The 25,193-nt window shown below is 38.4% G+C and overlaps 2 protein-coding genes across 3 annotated transcripts in view; one reads left to right on the forward strand and one right to left on the reverse strand.

Annotated features, from left to right (window-relative positions):
* Window positions 1-25,193, forward strand: part of LOC127411940 (serum response factor-like) — an 896,621-nt gene that overhangs the window by 86,829 nt on the left and 784,599 nt on the right. The gene's annotated exons all lie outside the window — the stretch shown is intronic.
* On the reverse strand, window positions 1,603-25,158 carry LOC127411943 (L-threonine ammonia-lyase-like). 2 transcript variants are annotated; one of them, XM_051647881.1, is made up of 11 exons: window positions 23,286-25,158; window positions 19,964-20,321; window positions 16,602-16,718; window positions 16,042-16,283; window positions 12,733-12,898; window positions 12,432-12,531; window positions 12,255-12,330; window positions 7,415-7,540; window positions 6,176-6,343; window positions 5,757-5,814; window positions 1,603-2,617 (listed from the first exon to the last, which is right to left on the reverse strand). In XM_051647881.1, the coding sequence occupies exons 1-11, from the start codon at window positions 23,399-23,401 to the stop codon at window positions 2,519-2,521; spliced, it is 1,626 nt and encodes a 541-aa protein (XP_051503841.1). In that variant the 5' UTR covers window positions 23,402-25,158; the 3' UTR covers window positions 1,603-2,518. The 2 variants fall into 2 exon arrangements, with proteins under 2 accessions (XP_051503841.1, XP_051503842.1); XM_051647882.1 differs by having other exon boundaries at window positions 1,604-2,617; window positions 19,964-20,318; window positions 23,286-25,156.

Here is a 25,193-nt window from a genome sequence, read left to right on the forward strand (position 1 = left end):
GGGTAAAATGTGCTGAAAATACAGGTGCTGGTCATATAATTAGAATATCATCAAAAAGTTGATTTATTTCACTAATTCCATTCAAAAAGTGAAACTTGTATATTATATTCATTCATTACACACAGACTGATATATTTCAAATGTTTATTTCTTTTAATTTTGATGATTATAACTGACAACTAAGGAAAATCCCAAATTCAGTATCTCAGAAAATTAGAATATTACTTAAGACCAATACAAAGAAAGGATTTTTAGAAATCTTGGCCAACTGAAAAGTATGAACATGAAAAGTATGAGCATGCACAGCACTCAATACTTAGTTGGGGCTCCTTTTGCCTGAATTACTGCAGCAATGCGGCGTGGCATGGAGTCGATCAGTCTGTGGCACTGCTCAGGTGTTATGAGAGCCCAGGTTGCTCTGATAGTGGCCTTCAGCTCTTCTGCATTGTTGGGTCTGGCATATCGCATCTTCCTCTTCACAATACCCCATAGATTTTCTATGGGGTTAAGGTCAGGCGAGTTTGCTGGCCAATTAACAACAGGGATACCATGGTCCTTAAACCAGATACTGGTTGCTTTGGCACTGTGTGCAGGTGCCAAGTCCTGTTGGAAAATGAAATCTGCATCTCCATAAAGTTGGTCAGGAGCAGGAAGCATGAAGTGCTCTAAAACTTCCTGGTATACGGCTGCGTTGACCTTGGACCTCAGAAAACACAGTGGACCAACACCAGCAGATGACATGGCACCCCAAACCATCACTGACTGTGGAAACTTTACACTGGACCTCAAGCAACGTGGATTGTGTGCCTCTCCTCTCTTCCTCCAGACTCTGGGACCCTGATTTCCAAAGGAAATGCAAAATTTACTTTCATCAGAGAACATAACTTTGGACCACTCAGCAGCAGTCCAGTCCTTTTTGTCTTTAGCCCAGGCGAGACGCTTCAGACGCTGTCTGTTGTTCAAGAGTGGCTTGACACAAGGAATGCGACAGCTGAAACCCATGTCTTGCATGCGTCTGTGCGTAGTGGTTCTCCCCCACATTTTTGAATGGGTTTTGTTTCACAATCCTCTCCAGGGTGCGGTTATCCCTATTGCTTGTACACTTTTTTCTACCACATCTTTTCCTTCCCTTCGCCTCTCTATTAATGTGCTTGGACACAGAGCTCTGTGAACAGCCAGCCTCTTTTGCAATGACCTTTTGTGTCTTGCCCTCCTTGTGCAACGTGTCAATGGTCGTCTTTTGGACAACTGTCAAGTCAGCAGTCTTCCCCATGATTGTGTAGCGTACAGAACTAGACTGAGAGACCATTTAAAGGCCTTTGCAGGTGTTTTGAGTTAATTAGCTGATTAGAGTGTGGCACCAGGTGTCTTCAATATTGAACCTTTTCACAATATTCTAATTTTCTGAGATACTGAATTTGGGATTTTCCTTAGTTGTCAGTTATAATCATCAAAATTAAAAGAAATAAACATTTGAAATATATCAGTCTGTGTGTAATGAATGAATATAATATACAAGTTTCACTTTTTGAATGGAATTAGTGAAATAAATCAACTTTTTGATGATATTCTAATTATATGACCAGCACCTGTAATGTCACAAAGCAAAAAAGAAAAAAAATCGAAATGGTCCTGAATGTAGTCTTCATTGTCTTTATGCAAAATATAATTTCATTTATTTATTTTATTGATTTGTGGTTAAATATGTCCTGTCACTTTCTTGATGGGTTTCGTGAGAATGTCGTTATTGGAAAATAACTGCGTGAAGATTCTTCAAAGTTTCTACTTTTGTGTTCCACTGAAATGGTATCGAGTTTGGAGTGACATGAGAGTGAGGAAATGAATTGTACATTTTGGGTAAACTATTCTTTCAATGCTCTCTTATTCTCAGACACAGCTGGTGTTGTAGTAACGTTCTGTAAGCGTTCTCTGCAGCGGTCAAGGTGACATCAGCTAATAGACTTACAGATTTAAATAATCACTCATCTCTCTACATAAACTGTCTCAAGTCTTTAATCAAGAGGAAGTCCTCATCCGCTCAAGAACGAGGAAACTCTTGTATTTAACTCTTCATCCTCGACCCGTTCTCTCTCTCTCATGCTGATTACAAAATATTGATCAGAATTAAGAATCAAACAGTCAGTGCATGATAAGACTGGATAAACCTTTATATTATTAACTCAAAATACAACAGACATCCTGTATAACACAGCTAGTTTCCACATCAAACACACAGTAACTTTTATAAACAGACGAGTTTTGTACAGCATAAGCTCCATTCCTTATCTCCGGTTTTGAGGACATTCCACAATTTATTCAGTAAGTATTATTGAATGACTGAGATGTTCATTTTGTGGCTTAGAAGTCATGTGACATGGAATACAGTCTAACATTTAAATGTGAATTGATTTGTGTTTATCATTCACATTAAGTATTTATAAGACACGTGTTTCCTTTCTAAATGTTGTGAATCTCTATTTACTCAAACAGCAGTGTTATAGTTAAGTGTGTGTTTTGATCACCGGTCCAGCCAGTGCAGTGACGGGTATCGGTCTGACAGTGTCCGGCGCAGCTGACAGTTTTGAGATTTATCACCAGTTTCAACAACACACTCCACCTGTGTGAAAACAAATATTCAAAACAGTTTGAAAAAAAAAAAAAAGGCAAAACTTATTCCTATGTGTGATTTCATTTATAGTTTCCACAGGTACTACAAACTGATGGGTAACTCATTGTGAATGTGATTCCCTGCATTTACAGTACATGGTACTTTAAAGAAAACCCCTTTTGATATTAGTTATTAGGGCTGGGTGTCAGTACAGATTTCACGATTTGATTCCGTTGATTCCCATGATTTTCTCCCCAATTCCCAATGCGCTCTAAGTCCTCGTGGTGGCGTAGTGACTCGCCTCAATCCGGGTGGCGGAGGATGAATCTCAGTTGCCTCCGCGTCTGAGACCGTCAATCCGTGCATCTTATCACATGACTTGTTGAGTGCGTTACCGCGGAGACGTAGCGCGTGTGGAGCTTCACACTATTCTCCGCAGCATCAACGCACAACTCACCACACACCACACCGAGAGTGAGAACCACATTATAGCGACCACGAGGAGGTTACCCCATGTGACTCTACCCTCCCTAGCAACCAGGCCAATTTGGTTGCTAAGGAGACCTGGCTGGAATCACTCAGCACGCCCTGGGATTCGAACTCGCGACTGCAGGTGTGATAGTCAGCGTCAATACTCGCTGAGCTACCCAGGCCCCAGATTCTTTAAGTTATAATGTCTAGTTTGCTTACATGTGAAAGAGATTCTCTCAGCTAATTCAGTAACTTGGTACATTAAGAAAGTATTAATTTTAAAAACTAACAACACCGTAAAAAAAAAGCTGTGGTTGCCAAACATTTACAGTAAAAAATACCATGTGACCATGTTTCAGGCTTTACGGAATGTCATTTTGATGCCTTTAAATTTTACGGTTCATTACCGTTTGTTATTAAATGATATAAACTTGATACACTAACATTCTGAAACTGTTCAAAATCTACTTTTTACTTTATAATGTATTATTAATCACTGTAGTAATTACAGAAGGTCACATGATGACATGAAGTTCATCAATAGTGGCTCTTCCAGGAGTAATGACCAATAAACATGTGAAATTAAAATAATACAATAAACATTAACGAAACTACATCACATATAACACAGAACACCCCAATGTACGTAACTGATATTAAAAATAAGAACAAACTATTCCCATCAAATATAATGAAATATGATGTGTCACGCAGGGAATTTATTGTCATTTTAACAATAATTTACACTGTAAAAATGTCCGTAATTTTAACAGTAAAAATGCTACAGTAAAAATAAATAAAATGTTAATTGGTTAACCGAGTTACCTTAAATATATATGATAAAAAATGATAATAAATTTAGCAAGACAATACAAGTAATTTTACAGTAAAATTATGTTTTATAGATGTAAAAAGTATAATTTTACTGTTTAAAAAGAGAGTACATGTACTTTTACTGTACACTGTCTGTAACAGATTTGTGCTTTTATAAAGAAAAGGAGGGACGAGTCGAAATAAATTTTTGTGGTAATCAACATTATGACACAAATGCTGTCGATTGAACTTGTGTTGAACTCTGAATATTCCTTTACAGAAATAGCAATTAAACTGCATAATTTGTTGTGGCCCTGGCACTTACAATGGAAGTCAATGGGGTCAATCTGTAAACATTAAAATACTCACTGTTTCAAAAGTATAGACACAAGACATAAACAATATGTGTGTTAACATGATTTCACTTACTAACCACATCTGTGGAAAGTTAGAGACAATTTTACAATTTTGTTGCCATGACGACATAACGCCTTAAACCATTAAAATTATGATTTAAACATCTTTACAGCTCAAATAATACACAAGTTTTAACAGAAGAATTAATGTAAGTGCTTTTATAAAATTATAAGCATCTTTAAACCCTCCAAAAATTGATCCCATTGACTTCCATTGTAAGTGTCTCACTGGAACACAGATTTAAAGAAAAGGAGGGACGAGTCGAAATTAATGTTTTTGTGGTAATCAACATTACGACACAAATGCTGTCGATTGAACTTGTATTAAACCCGGAATATACCTTTAACATAATGATCAACACAACCAAATCTAAAGTAAACTTTAAGGATAAAAGATCGATCTTGGGTTTTTAAGAATCAGTATCAGGATTGTTCAAATAAAGATTGCTATTATTTAGGAAATCAATATCTGGCAACACTTTCTATGAAGCCTATATTTATAATGCATTGTAAAGGCATTATAATGCATTAGTAATATCTCATAATACACCTTATATAGAATTGTAACCACAATTATAATACATTATAATACTTACCTATAATGCATTATAACACAAGCAACATCCAGCTTTATCTGCAGAAGTTATAATGTATTATATATATTTGTAATATATACTGTATAATAGGTATACTTTAAGTGACAAAAGCAATGTATTCTTATAAACATCTATAAGATATTTATAAGTGCTTATAAACATTACAAGTCATGCTGTAAGTTATAAACATTACACATGCACAAAATACAAAATAACACACCGTCAGTGTAGATTGTAAGATATTATGAGATACTTGTAAAGCTACACTGTTAAAATATATAGCAGAAACTAATGTATGTTGATCACACATGTAGCCAATCTTCTTGGGTGTAAACACAAAACAATCAAACTATACTGGACTCTATTAAATCAACTTTAATGTTTGTGCATCTTATAAATAACTTCCATTATATAAGTTTGTCTTGTAATGTTAATATATGTTACACGTTTATGTTATGACTGTTTATAAGAAGATATTACTTTTGTAACTTTAATTAAAGCAGGTAAAGAACACTTATAATATGATCTTTTGACTGTTTACACTATACAGCACTTATAACATTAACTTTATTAACTTCTGCTGCTTTAACATTGAATGTTACTTGTGTTATAATAATGCATTATACTCTAAAGAATAACTATGAATAGAGAAAGTCTTATAATGTACTTATAATTGTGGTTATAATTATTTATGAGAAGTTATAACTTATTATAAGGTGTATTATGAGACATTACTAATGCATTATAAATATGGGCTTCATAGAAAGTGTTACCTAATATTTGCCTGCAGTTCCAATAGTGAATGAATTGTTAGTGTTGAACCAATAGAAAGTAAAAGCAGTGTTCTCTGACCTGTGTTTTAAAGAGCTCTGCCTTATCACTGTACCGTTTGTGACAAACATCCAGCAACCTGAGAGAGAGAGAGAGACAAAACGAGTCAGTGACTAACATGTAAAGTGTGTGTATGGATGCTTTGGCCTGATTGTTTATGATACAATTGTAGCAGTAAAGTGTATTGAAACTGAAAAGAATATTGAGTGAGGACAGAAATATATTTCTCTGTGTGTCCTGACGTTTAGTCTGAAAACTGAGGAAAAGGTCACAGTCTAACTTTAACTGGGATTTAATGAAGCTGTTATTACATTAGCAACACCTACTGTATGACACGAGCTCATTGAACATGAACATGCTGCTGATAAGTGGATTGGCTGTGAACACGACTGTGAGGAGTCATGACAGACACATGCGGATCATACAGTGTCGTCTCTCACCTGACGTCCTCTCGGGCGAGTGTGTCCAGCAGTTTGGCCATGTCTCCAGGCCAGTCACCCAACTGCACCGTGAATCGACTGACCCGGTCGTCCAGAACCAGAGCTCGTTCCACACACTGCAGAAACAGGTCCAGCTCCATATTAGCACTGCTCACCACCACTGCCACCCTTGTGCACATAACAAAAACATTTCACAGGTTATTACATCCTAATGTCCTATATTTCCTTTTAACACAGCTTTTTATTTTGTGCATTTTTTTAAAAACATTTTTTAGATGGTAACAGATACGTACACATTGCACATCATTGTTTAATACTAAAGGAAAAGTGGTAACTTTTTTTGTTGTTGTTATTCCAGTTTAAAAAAACAAAGTTGCTCCACAAAATCTGAGCTACGCATTCAAGATGTGATTGGCAGGAGAGTCTCTCATCATTTACTCGCCCTCATGCCATCCCAGATGTGACTTACTTTCTTCTGCAGAACACAAATGAAGATTTTTAGGAGAATATCTCAGCTCTGTAGGTCCATACAATGCAAGTGAATGGTGACCAGACCTTTGAAGCTCCAAAAAGCACATAAAGGCAGCATAACAGTAATCCACACAACTCCAGTGGTTTAATCCATGTCTTTAGAAGTGATATGATAGGTGTGGGTGAGAAACAGATCAATATTTATTGATTTTGTCCAATATTTTTCACATTCTGAGAGTGAAAGTGGAGATTTATAGTAAAAAAGGATTTAAATATTGATCTGTTTCTTACCCAAAGTGATTGAATCACTTCTGAAGACATGGAGTCATATGGATTACTACTATGCTGACTTTATGTGCTTTTTGAAGCTTCAAAGTTTTGGTCACCATTCACTTGCATTATATGGACCTACAGAGCTGAAATATTCTTCTAAAAAACTTCATTTGTGTTCAGCAGAAGAAAGAAAGTCAAACACATCTGGGATGGCATGAGGGTGAGTAAATGATGAGAGAATTTTCATTTTTGGGTGGACTAAAATGAAATAAACGTAATAAACAAACCTTTCGACAAGTATTATAGGCTACTTGTTCATTAGCCACCTTGGCACAGGTGTGCATTTTAGAACTGCCTGGAACACGACTCGGATCTGTCATTTCATAAAGGAGAATTCCATTCCAAAAGCTTTTAATGTTGCTAAACATTAGACTACAATGTGTTAAATTGACTGTTGAGCCCAATTGAAGGTCATCTATACAGACCGAATATCACCTTTTGCCTTTAAGCTCTGGCAGTTGGCCTGCCAAGATGGCTGCCAAACCCATGGCACCCTCTGTGTCGATAGTCGATCGCTCGTACTCCTGAAAGCGCAACATGGCCATCAGAGCATCTGCCTCCCTGTTGAGGTAAACAACATCATTAACCTTTGCATTATATAACAGACCAGATTGACATGCATGGTCACAAACTGCACTGAAAAACATGACTCTGTTCCAAAGTGACTGATCTGAAACACTCTATGCAGGCAGCAACTTCGCAAACAATTGATTTCAGTCCAGTTTGAAATTAACATTTTGCTAAGCTAAGCATAAAAATACGTAGCAGTTACATATTGGGTAAAACAGTTCAATAAAATCATGCATTTCAGTATTGAATGGTATATAAGTATCTTTATAATCAACATTTCTCTCATGACTGCAGTAGCGATGCAAAGTATACGCTTCAAACATTTGAAGTGCACATAGCGGTTTTACTTACTTAAAATTGTTAGTGCATAAAGGAAAAGGTTATTAGTAGGAAGTAAATGTTCTCGTTTCTGCCCTAAGAACACTAGAGTAGTAGATTTGTTGCTGTTTAGTGTTTTAGGAGAAAACAAAATCAAAGGAGCCTTTTACCCCGATGTACCCTATAAGTACAATGACAATAAAAAAAAGTAATTTGTTTAATTTTGCAAACAAATATTGCATTTATTATATTATGTTTACTATTTTCCCTTACACAATATAAATGGGTCTTTATCCATTAAAATATATAGCTAATTTTATATTTCAGGACAGGGGTCCCTCGTAAGGGGATCATCATATTTAAGGGTCTATGACATCAACAAGTTTGAAAACCCATGATTTTATGAACCCTATAACTCTGTGCGTATTAAATATGATACACAACGTTTGACGGCTCCTGTTTCACTCTCTGTTCAAGCTGACGAGCCGAACAACCTATAGTATGTATGTTTCACATGTTTATGGCACATCTAGTGGTTATTTGTGAAAAAGTGGTTTCAATGTTTATATCGATCTATTTAAAACAGCGACGGACTTGGGTGAAAAGTGACTCTTATGTTGGGATAAATAACATCTTATTTTAATAAAGTAAGAGTGACAGTAATGATTATATTGTTACTGATATTTTAAAATGAGTATGTGCTGAATATAAGCAACTTGTGCTTGGTTCAAGTTTTGTATATTATTTTATTGAAAAAACCCCTTTGAAATCCATGTATTAAATATGATACAACAGACTTTTGAGGAATATCTCTCAATCACCATTACATTACATTCATGCACACCACAAAAACAATCAGAGCTTTAAAATTCTGACATATACTTTTTATAAGACACATTTAAAGTGTGAACTAATATTTCTGTGTATTTTCATATATGCAGTCCTGCTCTGTCATTATAAAGATCTCATTAAATATATATATATAATTCTCATTAATTTACATGCTTCCCTTAGGCTCAGTTTTTAAAAACCATGGCTTGAATTATCACTGCTATGCGGATGATACACAAATGTATCTGCCCCTGAAGCATAAAAATGGTCTGTCTCATGTTGAGGCCTGGATGTCTTTAAGTTTCGTAAATTTAAATGAAAGTAAAACTAAGATCATTGTGTTTGGCTCTTCAGAAGCCCCTAAAACTTCTCATTAAAATGTTGGTGTCTTATCGTCTTCGGTTAAAACTTGTTTGAAAAATTTGGGGGTCTTTTTTGATAGTGCCCTTAAATTTGACAAGCAAATTAACTCTTAGTTTTTCTCAACTAAGAGTACTGGCTAAAGTGAAGTCCTTTCTGTCCATCAAGCACTTCGAAACAGCGATACATGCTTTTATCACCTCTAGACTGGACTACTGTAATTCTTTATATTTGGGACTAAACAATTCTTCCATATCTAGATAACAGATGGTTCAAAATGAAGCTGCGAGACTTTTAATGGGTGTCCGTAAATGTGAGCTTTAGTGTCTTTACTTTGGCTTCCTGTCCGTTCTAGAATTGATTTTAAAGTGCTCTCGCTTGTATATAAATCCTTAAATAGCCGAGCCCCTGCCTACCTCTCCGACCTTTTGTGGGAACACCGTCCAGGAAGAGCTCTTTGGTCCGCCAACCAGAGTTAGCTAAAATCTAGGGGTGATCGAGCGTTCGCCATAGCCGCACCTAAACTTTAGAACAGCTTACCGACTTCTATCAGAACTGCTCCAACACTACATATATTTAAATCTAAGTTAAAAATGCATCTTTTCTCTCTAGCATACAACTTGTGATGTTGTCTGTTGTTTATTATTTTATGTTTTTTAGGTATACAGGTGCATCTCAATAAATTAGAATGTCGTGGAAAAGTTCATTTATTTCAGTAATTCAACTCAAATTGTGAAACTCGTGTATTAAATAAATTCAATGCACACAGACTGAAGTAGTTTAAGTCTTTGGTTCTTTTAATTGTGATGATTTTGGCTCACATTTAACAAAAACCCACCAATTCACTATCTCAAAAAATTAGAATATGGTGACATGCCAATCAGCTAATCAACTCAAAACACCTGCAAAGGTTTCCTGAGCCTTCAAAATGGTCTCTCAGTTTGGTTCACTAGGCTACACAATCATGGGGAAGACTGCTGATCTGACAGTTGTCCAGAAGACAATCATTGACACCCTTCACAAGGAGGGTAAGCCACAAACATTCATTGCCAAAGAAGCTGGCTGTTCACAGAGTGCTGTATCCAAGCATGTTAACAGAAAGTTGAGTGGAAGGAAAAAGTGTGGAAGAAAAAGATGCACAACCAACCAAGAGAACCGCAGCCTTATGATTGTCCAGCAAAATCGATTCAAGAATTTGGGTGAACTTCACAAGGAATGGACTGAGGCTGGGGTCAAGGCATCAAGAGCCACCACACACAGACATGTCAAGGAATTTGGCTACAGTTGTCGTATTCCTCTTGTTAAGCCACTCCTGAACCACAGACAACATCAGAGGCGTCTTACCTGGGCTAAGGAGAAGAAGAACTGGACTGTTGCCCAGTGGTCCAAAGTCCTCTTTTCAGATGAGAGCAAGTTTTGTATTTCATTTGGAAACCAAGGTCCTAGAGTCTGGAGGAAGGGTGGAGAAGCTCATAGCCCAAGTTGCTTGAAGTCCAGTGTTAAGTTTCCACAGTCTGTGATGATTTGGGGTGCAATGTCATCTGCTGGTGTTGGTCCATTGTGTTTTTTGAAAACCAAAGTCACTGCACCCATTTACCAAGAAATTTTGGAGCACTTCATGCTTCCTTCTGCTGACCAGCTTTTTAAAGATGCTGATTTCATTTTCCAGCAGGATTTGGCACCTGCCCACACTGCCAAAAGCACCAAAAGTTGGTTAAATGACCATGGTGTTGGTGTGCTTGACTGGCCAGCAAACTCACCAGACCTGAACCCCATAGAGAATCTATGGGGTATTGTCAAGAGGAAAATGAGAAACATGAGACCAAAAAATGCAGATGAGCTGAAGGCCACTGTCAAAGAAACCTGGGCTTCCATACCACCTCAGCAGTGCCACAAACTGATCACCTCCATGCCACGCCGAATTGAGGCAGTAATTAAAGCAAAAGGAGCCCCTACCAAGTATTGAGTACATATACAGTAAATGAACATACTTTCCAGAAGGCCAACAATTCACTAAAAATGTTTTTTTTATTGGTCTTATGATGTATTCTAATTTTTTGAGATAGTGAATTGGTGGGTTTTTGTTAAATTTGAGCCAAAATCATCACAATTAAAAGAACCAAAGACTTAAACTACTTCAGTCTGTGTGCATTGAATTTATTTAATACACGAGTTTCACAATTTGAGTTGAATTACTGAAATAAATGAACTTTTCCATGACATTCTAATTTATTGAGATGCACCTGTATATTATTATGTTTTATTGTGGGTTTTATTGTATTTAAAAAGTTTTTGCGAACACATTGTACAGCACATCGGTCAACTGTTGTTGTTTTTAAATTGTGCTATATAAATAAAATTGAATTGAATTGAATTATTTTACATCACAAGCTATGATGATGTCATCTTACCATAAGTTGCTGAGACCCAGTGAAAAAACATTTACAATTTCCCTTTTTTTAATGTCAATATAGTGTTTGGTGCATAAAATAAACTACCGTTCAAAAGTTTAGGGTTACTTTATTTTTTAATTAAATTATAGTTTTATAATGAAATAAATTAATATGGTGGCACAATTATATTTTTGTCTTCAAAACTAATTTCAAACATTTAAGCACACGCCTTCAGATCAAAAGATTTTTAAGATCATGAGAAACATTTTAGGCAAGTGACCCCAAACTTTTGAACGGTAGTGTGTACATGATAAAAATAGTTCATTGAAAAAATAATATTTTATTGATATTGTATTTGATACTGTGATACATTTCAATCCATATTTATAGAGCAAGAAGAGGAAGTTGTCATGGTCAAACTCTCAAACATTTGGTATCTCTGAAAAGTCCAGAGAGTCCTCTGATAATACCCCAATATTTACCACTGTAGAAAAACTTACATAACAAATGTCCTACACACAAATCAGGAGGATAATGACCTTTAAAGCCAAATGGATCAAATATGATACATAAAAAAATTGTGCATGTTTTTTTTTTTTTTTATGATTTCTTTTTATAGTTTGTCTAATGGTACTAAAAACAAAAATGAATTTTCGGACAATTATTTCACGTGTCAGACTTTACAGCATTAAAATCTCTTACATCATCTCACGTTTCAGGTGATGCTCTGCAACTCTACAACAAATCTGATGATCCATATCAAGACAGGAAGTGCTTAACATGACACGCATGACACAAAATACCTGACAGAAATGACTTTGTCCACCATTTTCTTGGCCAACTGAAAGGTATGTGTACCCAACGAGTGATTCACTAAATCTGTGGGAAAAAGCAAACGAGAGGTCGTGTCAAATCTGCTCGTAAATGTCCAGATAATTTTTGGTGTCACTGCATATCCAGTGCATTCACTCGTACTGTACCTCTGTAGAGTTTCTTGTTGGGGTTACAGTACAGATCCTTTATGGGACAATCTGTTTTGAGAGACTGCAATAAAAGGGCAAATTCCTCTGGTTCAACGCCCTGTTAGAAACACAATGATTGTAGGCATTACTGACATAAACAACCCTCAATCACACAGACACGTTCAAGCATTAAACATGATTGTTTATTGTGCTTTTTCTGGTGCTCATAATAATGCACTTTATAGTTTGGTGACAGAATGAAGTAAATGAGTTCATTTGAGGTTTAATCAACTAGAAGATGATGATGCATTAGACTCACTATGACAGAGATTCGAGGGTTCAGGTGTTTGATGGCAGCTGCAGTTCCTGCCAGTAGACCGCAGTGTCCGCCCGCAGGCACGATGACTGCATCCAGTTTGGGCACCTGCTCACAGATCTCCATGCCCACTGTGCCCAGACCTGCCAGATACACCGCGCTGTCCTCTCTGAGAAGAGAGAGAGAGAGAGTCTTATGATAGATACATAATCACAACTCTGATTCTCAGTTCACTGCTCGGGTTTAAAGAGTGTTCTTCATGTTTGAGATTAAGATCAGGTTATAACACGTTTACAAAGAGGTTGTCATGTTGGTTTGTTTTATTATAGAGAAGAGTTTGGCCGAGAGAAAAGGCTCTCTAAACATGTGACATCTGTACTTGGACGAACCTTAGAAAAGGCAAAAAATCAAATCTATAATTACTAGTTCTCATTGAGTTATATTAGAGGAAAACACTTGTGTCTTTATTTATTATGAGACTGAACTGTAGATGTCACTGCAGGACTCTGAACCACATCAGAAATAAATGTATGGAGGTAAAATAGTGCCTAAATGATTTGCATGTGCAGAGTAAGATTTGTGAAAGCGTAAATCAAATTGCAAGCGAAATTTGTTTTGCATGCGCACAGAACGTTTTGTAAAGGTGTAAATAAAGTTACAAGCATAAGAAAAAATTATTAGCAATACTTTAATGCTTTGCATAACATTTACTTTGTGTTAATATGAAATTACAGATTCACAACACACAAATTGCAGTGGTCTGTATTCTTCTGACTTCCTTTTTTTCGTGCTTACACTTTTGGCACTGATTATGCGCCTAAACATGGCCAAAAACACTGCAAACCTGCAACCAGAGATATGAAATAATGAACAGCAACAAGGAAGAGACATTTGAACTTCAGGTTGAGAATTATATTTTTATCAATAAATGGTGTCAGCTCAACTTTACACTCACAATAAAAGAATGTGTATGCATTAATATTTCAGTTTTATATTTAAGAGAAGAGAGATACCCAGAGGAATGATGCTGAGCCATATGAAGAAGAAGCTATCTGTCACGTTATTTTATTTTATTTGTTATTTTTTTTGTGGGATTTTTCCCCTTTTTTTTTTCTCCCAATTTGGAATGCCCAATTCCCAATGCACTCTAAGTCCTGGTGGTCACATAGTGATTTTGCTTCAGTCCGGGTGGCGGAGGACAAATCCCAGTTGCCTCCGCGTCTGAGACCGTCAACCCGCGCATCTTATCATGTGGCTTGCTGAGCGCGTTGCCACGGAGACATAGCGTGTGTGGAGGCTTCACGCCATCCACCGTGGCATCCGCGCTCAATTCACCATGCGCCCCACCGAGAACAAACCACATTATAGCGACCACGAGGAGGTTACCCCATGTGACTCTACCCTCCCTAGCAACCGGGCCAATTTGGTTGCTTAGGAGACCTGGCTGGAGTCACTCAGCACGCCCTGGGATTCGAACTAGCGAACTAGCGAACTCCAGGGGTGGTAGCCAGCGTATTTTACCACTGAGCTACCCAGGCCCTCTCTGTCACGTTATTAAACCAATCTGGTCAGAGTAAACTGGTCAAGGACAATGTCATTTGATTGGTTACTAGAAGCAGGTAGACCCGCCTTCCTCCTCGCACTTGCAAAACTCTTTTCAGTGAGAAATTTGTGCCAAAATTGTGAGTGCAAAGGGAAGTGTATGTTGGATTATTTCTGGAAAATATTTATGGCACAAACAAATTTGCAGTGGTTTATTTTACACATACAGACTGATTCTACGCAGTCAATCCGTTTTGCTGTTCTTTAAACCCTTTCTTTGCTTGCATATCGCTGATTGCAGGTTTGCAGTGTTTTTGGCCATGTTTAGATGCATAGACAGTGCAGAAAGTGTAATCGCGAAAAAAAGGAAGTCAGAAGAATACAAACCACATTTACTTTGTGTTAATATGACATTACAGATTCACAACACATGAATTACACTTATGCAAATTATTAAAGTATTGCTAATATTTTTTTCTTACACTTGCAGCTTGTTCTATGTGCATGCAATTTATTTTTACGCTCGCAATTTGATTTACGCTTTCACAAATCTTACTCTGCGCATGCACATTTTTCTATATCACGCTTGTAACTTAATTTACACTTTTACAAATCTTACTCTGTGCATGCAAATCATTTAGGCACTATTTTACCTTTATGTTATTAATGCATCATAAACTTACATCATGTAAGTGCTGCTGGAACATGCAAAACTTCCTGCTATTATGCAAGAGTGGTCTGAGTTGTTGCTAGGGAGTTCTGTGTGGTTGCTAGGGGGTTCTGGGTGGTTCATATGAATATACTGGATGGTTGCTAGGGGTGAAATGGGTGGTTGCTAATGGTGAACTGGATGGTTGCTAATGGTGAACTGGGTGGTTGCTATGGGTGAACTGGGTGGTTGCTATGGATGAATTGGGTGATTGCTATGGGTGTACTGGGTGGTTGCTATGGATGAACTGGGTGGTTGATAGGGCTTTTTGGGTGGTTTCTAGGGGGTTTTGGGTGGTTGCTATCAGTGTTGGGTAATTTACTCTAAAAAAAGTAAAATTACTAACTACTAATTACATCTTCTACAGTGAAATTATATTACTGTACTAATTACTCTATATGAAAAGTAATTACATTATGTATTACTCATTACTTTCTAAAACCCTTGTCAACCTTGACCAGATGAAAAATACAAGGATAGACATGAAACTGTTCTTTTAATTCTTTCAAATAAATCATATAAAATCAAATAAAATGATTCATGAACTGGCCAAAGAATTTAAGGGGACAGCGTTAAATTAGAAAACATATAATTACAGTAATTACATAATTACAACATAAAGAAAACATAATTACAGTAATTAATTACTTAAGTAATGCATTACACCTAACACTGGTTGCTATGGGTTTTGGGTTGTTGCTATGAGTCTACCAGGTGGTTGTTAGGGCTTTTTGGGTGGTTTCTAGAGGGTTCTGGGTGATTAAAAAGGCTTTTCTATGCAATTACTAAGGTGTTCTGAGATGTTGCTAGGACACTGCTAGCTTGTTGCTAGGGTGTTCTGTGTGGTTGCTAGGTCATTGTTTACTGGCTCAAGTTAAAAGAGTCCTGCACCCTCAAGTCTTTGTAATATTCTGGACTGGAGTCCCTCCTTTAATGTAAGTCTATGGGATTTTTGTCACCAGACTGAGGGTTAGGGGTTTGTTCAGATCAATGAGTAATAATCATAGTGATGTTTGACTTAACAAACAGCACTAATGAAAGATCACTTTAAAATCACTCACTCCTCTAGACACAGGTATCCATTCTCTTTGGCGAGGTGCCGTGCGTGGTTCATAGAGTCTCGGGCGGTGCTGCCATATGAGATCACCATGGCGCCGTAGTCTCTATACATACGGAGGCGTGGTGGAGAACTATACGCCGGCATGATGACAAACACTGGAATTCTCATCTCCACTGCGTGATACGCCACGGCCATCGAGAAGTTACAGTCTGTGGCCACAATCACACCTTTCCTCTGCTGCTCCTGAAACAAAACCTCTCAGATTTTATATAATATCAGTGTTGAGCCTCAAGAAAACAGACATTACAGTGACCCCAAAAAGTATTTGCATGAACACTTTAAAATGTTCAATGTCATTGCATTAGATAAAAAATTATATGAAAGCATGTGTGATGTGCATTTCTCAAATGCTGCTGGAGCTTTTCTCCGAATTAACGTCACTGGCAACTGGCGCTCTTGGTGATTTTTAGTGGATGTATGAAGTCAGTTCTCATCAAGTTCACACAGGTGTCCTATGACTGATGTATTATGGTAAATGAGTTAATTCTGCTTGATCATTACCTGTTTGAGTGCGGACAGCAGATAGAGAACACCTCTCTCCTTCACAGAACCAGTGTAATGGAGATGCTCTTTTTTCAGATAGATTTCCATCCCGTACTGTTTGGACAGCCGAGAGTACTGAGGACAGAATGCAAATGTTTATAGACTGGACCAGAGTTTGAAAAAGACTTGTTTATTTAAGACAAGATTCTTCTCATTTTCTGCATGTCATAAAATCAAAGTGACCAAGGCAGGGGAATAACTTTTAATAAATGGATCCAAATTCTCTGTCCTAAAACAGCAGACCAAACTTAATATTCCCTTAAACAAACCATGCGGTGTAACTATATACAGTATGATCTAGGCTAGCTTTAACATGCTGGGAAAAACCCTTCTTGAACCAGCTGAAGGTGGTTAGATGGTCTACCAGCCTGGCAAAGAGTGTTAGACTGGTCTGTTTTTTTATGGTTTTAGAGTGGTTATGACACTTGTCGACTGGTCAGACTGGGAGACTAGCTTACCACCTCAAACCAGCTAAACCACCTTAAACCAGCTAAGACCAGCTAAACCACCTTAAACCATCTAAGACCAGCTAAACCATCTTAAACCAGCTAGGACCAGAGAACCACCTTAAACCAGCTAAGACCAACTAAACCACCTTAAACCAGCTAAGACCAGCTAAACCACTTGAAACCAGCTAAGAACAGAAAACAACCTTAAACCAGCTAAGACTAGCTAAACACCTTAAACCAGCTAAGACTAGCTAAATCACCTTAAACTAGCTAAGACCAGCTAACCACCTTAAACCAGCTAAGACCAGCTACCAGTTAAACCATCTTAAACCAGCTAGGACTAGCTAAGCCACATTAAACCAACTAAGACCAGCTAAACCACTTGAAACCAGCTAAGCAGAAAACCACATTAAACCAGCTAAGACTAGCTAAATCACCATTAACTAGCTAAGACCAGCCAACCACCTTAAACCAGTTAAGACCAGCTAAGCTGATCAGAGGCTAGCTTTAACATGCTGGGAAAAACCCTTCTTGAACCAGCTGAAGGTGGTTAGATGGTCTCCCAGCCTGGCCAAGAGTGTTAGATTGGTCTGTTTTTATGGTTTTAGAGTAGTTATGGGCACTTGTCAACTGGTCAGGCTGGGAGAACAGCTTACCACCTTAAACCAGATAAGACCAGCTAAACCACCTTAAACCATCTAAGACCAGCTAAACCATCTTAAACCAGCTAGGACCAGAGAACCACCTTAAACCAGCTAAGACCAACTAAACCACCTTAAACCAGCTAAGACCAGCTAAACCACTTGAAACCAGCTAAGAACAGAAAACAACCTTAAACCAGCTAAGACTAGCTAAACCACCTTAAACCAGCTAAGACTAGCTAAATCACCTTAAACTAGCTAAGACCAGCTAACCACCTTAAACCAGCTAAGACCAGCTACCAGCTAAACCATCTTAAACCAGCTAGGACTAGCTAAGCCACATTAAACCAACTAAGACCAGCTAAACCACTTGAAACCAGCTAAGCAGAAAACCACATTAAACCAGCTAAGACTAGCTAAATCACCATTAACTAGCTAAGACCAGCCAACCACCTTAAACCAGTTAAGACCAGCTAAGCTGATCAGCTTTAACATGCTGGGAAAAACCCTTCTTGAACCAGCTGAAGGTGGTTAGATGGTCTCCCAGCCTGGCCAAGAGTGTTAGATTGGTCTGTTTTTATGGTTTTAGAGTAGTTATGGGCACTTGTCAACTGGTCAGGCTGGGAGAACAGCTTACCACCTTAAACCAGATAAGACCAGCTAAACCACCTTAAACCATCTAAGACCAGCTAAACCATCTTAAACCAGCTAGGACCAGAGAACCACCTTAAACCAGCTAAGACCAGCTAAACCACCTTAAACCAGCTAAGGCCAGCTAAACCATCTTAAACCAGCTAAGACCAGCTAAACAACTTGAAACCAGCTAAGAACATAAAATCACCTTAAACCATTTAAGACTAGCTAAACCACCTTAAACTAGCTAAGACCAGCCAACCACCTTAAACCAGATAAGACCAGACAAATACCTTAAACCAGCTAAGACCAGCTAAACCACCTTAAACCAGCTAAGGCCAGCTAAACCATCTTAAACCAGCTAAGACCAGCTAAACAACTTGAAACCAGCTAAGAACATAAAACCACCTTAAACCATTTAAGACTAGCTAAACCACCTTAAACTAGCTAAGACCAGCCAACCACCTTAAACCAGATAAGACCAGACAAATACCTTAAACCAGCTAAGACCAGCTAAACCACCTTAAACCAGCTAAGGCCAGCTAAACCATCTTAAACCAGCTAAGACCAGCTAAACCACCTTAAACTTGCTAAGACCAGCTATACCACCTTAAACCAGCTTAGACCAGCTAAACCACCTTAAACCAGCTAAGACCAGCAAACCTCAGAGGTGTATAGTAACGAAGTACAAATACTTACTGTATAAGTACAGTTTTTGAATATTTCTACTTTCCTCGAGTATATTTTTTCACAGTTTGTTGTTTTAGTCATTGTTTTTGTTATTTAATGAAAATGTCCATTAAATTAAATCAGTATTTTGTCATGTCATATTCATTAACTTTAGTCAGTTTTACTTTGATGAAAGCACTATATTATTTTGTTCAACGAAAATAACATGACAAAAATGTGTTAAACTTATATTTAAATGTATATACATGCATCAAACATTTAAAAGATACACAACTCTCATTGTGAAAAGCTGAGCTCCTGAAATAATTACATAAATGAATACACTAAAGTAGAAGCTACTTTTTATTAGTTACTGTATTGTGAATTCTTCATGCTTTACAGACTGTTGTTATTTTACTGTTTTAGCCGGTTTAGGAGATTGCATTGCACGTATATTTTTTTACGGAATCAGTATATTCATAACACAAATCATGCATTCTGACTAGCATGTAACTCACTTCATTGTCTGTGCAGATGTAACATTAATAAGACATATGTTGAGGATATAGTGATTAATATCATGTATAAATAGGATGCTATAGGATGTTTGAGTGAGGTCATTTTGTCAGTGTTTAGTTCTTTGTGTTCACGCAGCTCAAACGGAGAAATACACAACATACTGGAGTATTGGATAGATGAATCAATTCTTTCTAGATGTTTCTTCTTCCTTTTGTACACTATTAATGTCTAGCTCTGGCCTGTTGTTCTCATCATATATTTGTCAACAGTGTGTTTTAATAAAATCGTTTAATTATTGTCCATATGTCAGTCTTGGAATGAGTTATTATGACTGATTGTTGGTTTAGTGACTATCTGAGGTAGAATGGGCCATTCTTGAGGTCTGTGAGTAATTGCATGAAGAACATACGGTGCAGGGCGTTTTCTGAATTCCTGACTGTTGGAGTTTAAAGGCAGCAGCGCTGATGTCCTCAAAGCGCAGATACTCAGGTGGAGGTTTAGATGCAGACTTGCTTTCACTGCCTTTCTTAACGGAAGGTTTTGGTGTAGACATTAACTGGACCTCAGCTGGTTCCGTAACCGTGGTCTCAAAGACTTTTACATCTCCATTGAGGTATTCCTCGACTCCAAAATCTTTGAGGCGTTCTGGGCAGATTAGAGTTGAGCGGCGACCCACACGGCCGTTACCAATGTGCCCGTCTTTGTGACACGGGCCGCTGTGGAAAGAGCAATCTGGTTTGGTGGAACTTCTCCGCTGTTCTGTACTGCTGGAAGAAAACAGACACTGTAGTCAGAACACTGTTGAAATCAGGATGGCTTTCTTCATTAGTGACTTAAGGGGCTTCCACATGCATACATTGAACCCCATGGAATGAAGCGTTGGCTTCAGCATTACAAAGTTACAAAACGTTTCAATTTTGACCCCATTGCCACTGACCTTTCAGACCTGCAGTCAATGATTACCGGGCGATTTGTATATATACAAAGTCTGTCTTTGCAATGGCAAGTCTGACTTTACACCAAAGTGATTTTCACACACATTTTTGAATCACTGATGATGTCTTTTAGAGTACAAAACAACAAGAAATATTTAAAAACTACATTTATTTTTATTCATACATAAATGTTTCCCTTTTTTGTTTCTGAGCATCCAGAGACCTCAGTTCTTGAACTAATTCAAGACCTTAACATAAACGAGTCCTCTTATTACTTTCTGTAATAAATGTATAAAAGCATTTTCCTCCCCAATTCGGAATGCCCAATTCCCAATGCGCTCTAAGTCCTCATGGTGGCATAGTGACTCGCCTCAATCCAGGTGGCGGAGGACGAATCTCAGTTGTCTCCACGTCTGAGACAGTCAATCCGCGCATTTTATGAGCGCGTTACCACGGAGACCTAGCGCATGTCGAGGGTTCACGCTATTCTCCATGCCATCCACACACAACTCACCACGTGCCTCACCGAGAGCGAGAACCACATTATAGCGACCACGAAGAGGTTACACCATGTGACTCTATCCTCCCTAGCAACCGGGCCAATTTAGTTGCTTAGGAGACCTGGCTGGAGTCACTCAGCATGCCCTGGATTCGAACTCACGACTCCAGGTGTGGTAGTCAGCGTCAGTACTCGCAGAGCTACCCAGACCCCCACATTTTCTGTGTTAAAATACTTTCTCCTATTCTAGCTTAATATGCAGAGACAACTATAAGTAAGCCATTCATAGATTACATTTCTTGAAAACCATAAACACTGTGTCTTTGTGGTGCTATACAAATTCCTGTTTGTTTTGAGCGACCTGCTTAGAGCCACCCCAACAACATTACTCAACCAATGGCGTGAGTAGGGGGCGGGACTATCTGACTGTTTGACCAATGGCAGGCGGGGGGGGGGGGCGTATTCAGAAAGCTGTTTTGAAAACATTGTTTACTTTTGCAATTTGCCATTCGGTGGCGCTAGTGTCGAAGGAATTACATACTTCAGCTTCAAGCTCAGTCGACAGCATTTGTGTCATAATGTTGATTTCCACAAAACATTATTGAGACTCGTCCCTCCTTTTCTTTAAAAAAAGCAGTGAGACACTTACAATGGAAGTAAATCCGTAAACGTTAAAATACTCACTGTTTCAAAAGTATAGACACAAGTCGTAAACAATGTGTTAACATGATTATAGTGTGATAAGATTGCTTATTAAAATGTTCTGTGTAAAGTTATATCCAATTTTACATTTTTGTTGCCATTACGACGTAACACTGTAAACCATAAAACTCTAAATCGACCATAAAACGATGATTTAAACAACTTTACAGCTCAAATAATACACAAGTTTTAACAGAAAAATTCATGTGTGCTTTTATAAAATTTTAAGATTCACATTTCTGCCTTTAAACCCTCCAAAAATTGACCCAATTCACTTTCATTGTAAGTCTCTCATTGTAACACAGATTTTTGCTCTTTTTAAAGAAAAGGAGGGAAATAGGGAAATAAGTTTTTGTGCTAATCAACATTATTGCCACAAATGCTGCTGAGCTTAACTTGTATAGAACCCGGAATATTCCTTCAATGCTGCAAACATTTGAAGGCAACTCTATCGCCCCCCCCTTGAGAACTAAGATTTGTTACTGCAACAGATACGCATGCTAAATACTATGTACAGTGGCCCTGTGCACTTGCAATGCATTGACCTAGCATGTCTGTTTTTCAGCAATTGTGTAAACAGCCAACATAGGATCTGTTTCATACAAACATTATGTCCTCTGACATGTATTTAGAAAGCACAACTACAAAACAGATCTATCCACTGTACAAGTACTCATGCATTCACATAAAATATGCAGTGGTCATAACCTTGTAGAGTGCATATACTCCAACATAGAAGATTCATAGAATTGTCGGTTCATTGTAATTGATGATGACATCCTCAACTGAAGTGAAGTGAGTTTGGTGTTAGTTTTCAGTGTGATCTCTCTCTGGCCTTGTCCCGCAGCTCTAAGATCTATTAATATCTCAGCTCAGCTCTACTTGATCCTACAAGTCTAAACTCTCGCCACATTGCCACTGCAACCACAATCTCTCTTTATTCCATTTTGGAGAAATACGACCTCTATCCTCTGATATACAGGACACCTGTTGCAAGAATCCCCTCAAAGGAAAGATTATTTCTCTCTCTGTTTCAGTGTTTACCGTGGCAGGAAGAGGTAAATAAGGCTTGGAAGAGCTGCAGGAACGTGTCATACACTGTCCTTGAGCTGCAGGGATAAAGGGAGATAACTGGGGATGCTACAGATGAGGAGAGATCTGGTGTTTCTAAAGGAGAATGAGTGGGAACATTTAGGAGTTGAGGAGGATACACTCTCTTTGAAGCTCCACCAGGAGTTCTTAGATCAGGATGAGGAATGGCAGCCGAAGGTGCACAAGGTTTTTGGATGTATTCTGTTGATGTAGTGCACAAAAGAGCTTGATGTCTTTGGCAGAATGCTGCCTCTTTAGAAGTTGCAGGTTTGGGTGTCTCAAGGGTTTACGGGCAGGAATGGATGGATGTGTTGACTCACTGGATGGAAGAACCACAGGATAGGGAGGGAAAAACAAAGGAGATGCTACACGGTCTCTAGTGGAAACCACTGATTTGTTTAGTCGTCCAAACTCTAGAACTGCTTTGACATAACACGTCTGTCAGACTCGAGGAGAACCTGGGGAGAACAGGGTGTTTGAGACTCAGATTCGCTTTTTCCCACCTCTGCCAGAAGGGATCATACTCCTCGCTGTCATTGAAGCTCCTTCGTGTCTCTTGTGGTGTCGCTGAGCCGTCATTTGTAAAGTTAGCATAGAAAAACTGAGCTGCAAAATTCATCCTGGGTCTTACAAAAGCAGTCCACAGATAATCTCTGATGAAGATGTCCCTTGTCTTGTATGTTGGATATATCTTAGTTGAGCACGAACAGGAGAGAATGTCCTGTCCTCTTGTCCAGTTGTCCTAAACACCGTTGGCTCACTGTTTATGGTTATTTAAGGAGGGATTACCCATAATCACACGCTAGTGTCTCTCATTGCCTTTGCACACCTTCAAGACTCCACCTACAGCTCTATTCATGTGTCAGACCAGCTGTAAACCCTCCTCTCACATGGTATATTCAGACTCTCTAAAGGGATAGAGGAGGACTTACCTGGGAATAATGATCAGAAGGGCTGGAGGCTCCGGGGGAAATGTTCCGCAGCCACGACCCGCCAAATCCTCATCAGACAAGATCAGAGATCAGGAGTCACCTCTAGGCTCTCTGGACACTAACTCTACTCACATTGATTCATATGAATGTCATCAGAGGCACAAAATACATACACTCTAAAAAATGTCTGGTTATGTTTTAAACCAGAACGCTGGCTTGAGACTGTTGGGTCATTTTGTTGGGTTATTTACCCAATTCTGCTGGGTCAGTGGGGTTAGGGTTAGGTTGGTACTTGGTTAGCCGTTTGACGTGCCTGTATTCGGACACCAAAATCACTATTCAGTTATTCTACATGTGCAATAGAGGTCTTCAACCTGAGCCGAGCCCAATGGGACCCCACAAACTGTTGGATTTCAGGTCCTGTTCATGTCAAGTATAGGGCCAGTTATGGGCTGTTTACACATATTTTTTGCATGTGTCTGCGCTGTTTTTCAGTTGTTTTTCCATCTAAACATGTGCTGGATGGATGTCTTTGACCACTGCACCACATCTCACAGTGGGATTTTTTTCAGCGTCCCGTGCAGGGCCGCAAAAATGTTAGATATCGTGTGAAGTTTAAAAGAACTCCAAATTTTATGAATACATCTCAAGACACCTGCGTTCTCTTTTATTGCGCACAGGTGTCACAAAGTCTTAACATTCTAAAGAAGTTCAGGTTCCAAAGAGGACTTCATGTGACATCTGACAGTCTTGAGATTTATTTTTAAAGCACTACACAATGACTGTCCACAATACATTGCAGATCTCTTAAGCCCTCATACTTCTTCAAGGCCCTTGAGATCTACAAACCAATTTCTGCTGGCTGCCCCTCGGTCTGGGTAAGAATCAAAGGGTAATCTGGCTTTCTCTGTGTCTGCCCCTAAAATATGGAATAATCTTCCCTTTCACATTCGTTTGTCTCCATCAATTGAGACTTTCAAGTCACAGTTGAAAACACATCTTTTTGCATTGGTTTTTGAGTCTGGTCAATGAGTTTGAGGATACAGTATATGCTCTGGAATGCTTGCAATATGTTTTGTCTTTTATTGTTTCTCATCTGTCTTAAAATTGTGAAGAACTTTAGTCAACTCTGTTGAGTTACACTGTTTTCACTCGGCAAAGTTTCAGCACTTGATAAATTGTAAGCTGTTTCTTTTCACCCTTTTGCTGTGGTGTGCAGACAATAATTCCACAAGTTAAATGCCAAATCATTGAGTAATCAATGCATCCCGTAAAGGCTAATAAACCGCATCCGTGTAACTCCACATACATGACAATACTAGTGTTCACTGCCTCACGGAAATGTGAACCTGCCCGGGCAGAGAACATATCAAGTTTGGCACTTAAATTATGTATTTTCTGTTGGTTAAGAATACTGTGTTGCAGGTAGTGACAGTTTGATTGTTTTTGTTTGACTTTAATGTGAGTGCTTTTATTATT

Source organism: Myxocyprinus asiaticus, chromosome 21, assembly GCF_019703515.2.
Source record: "Myxocyprinus asiaticus isolate MX2 ecotype Aquarium Trade chromosome 21, UBuf_Myxa_2, whole genome shotgun sequence".
NCBI lineage: Eukaryota > Metazoa > Chordata > Actinopteri > Cypriniformes > Catostomidae > Myxocyprinus > Myxocyprinus asiaticus.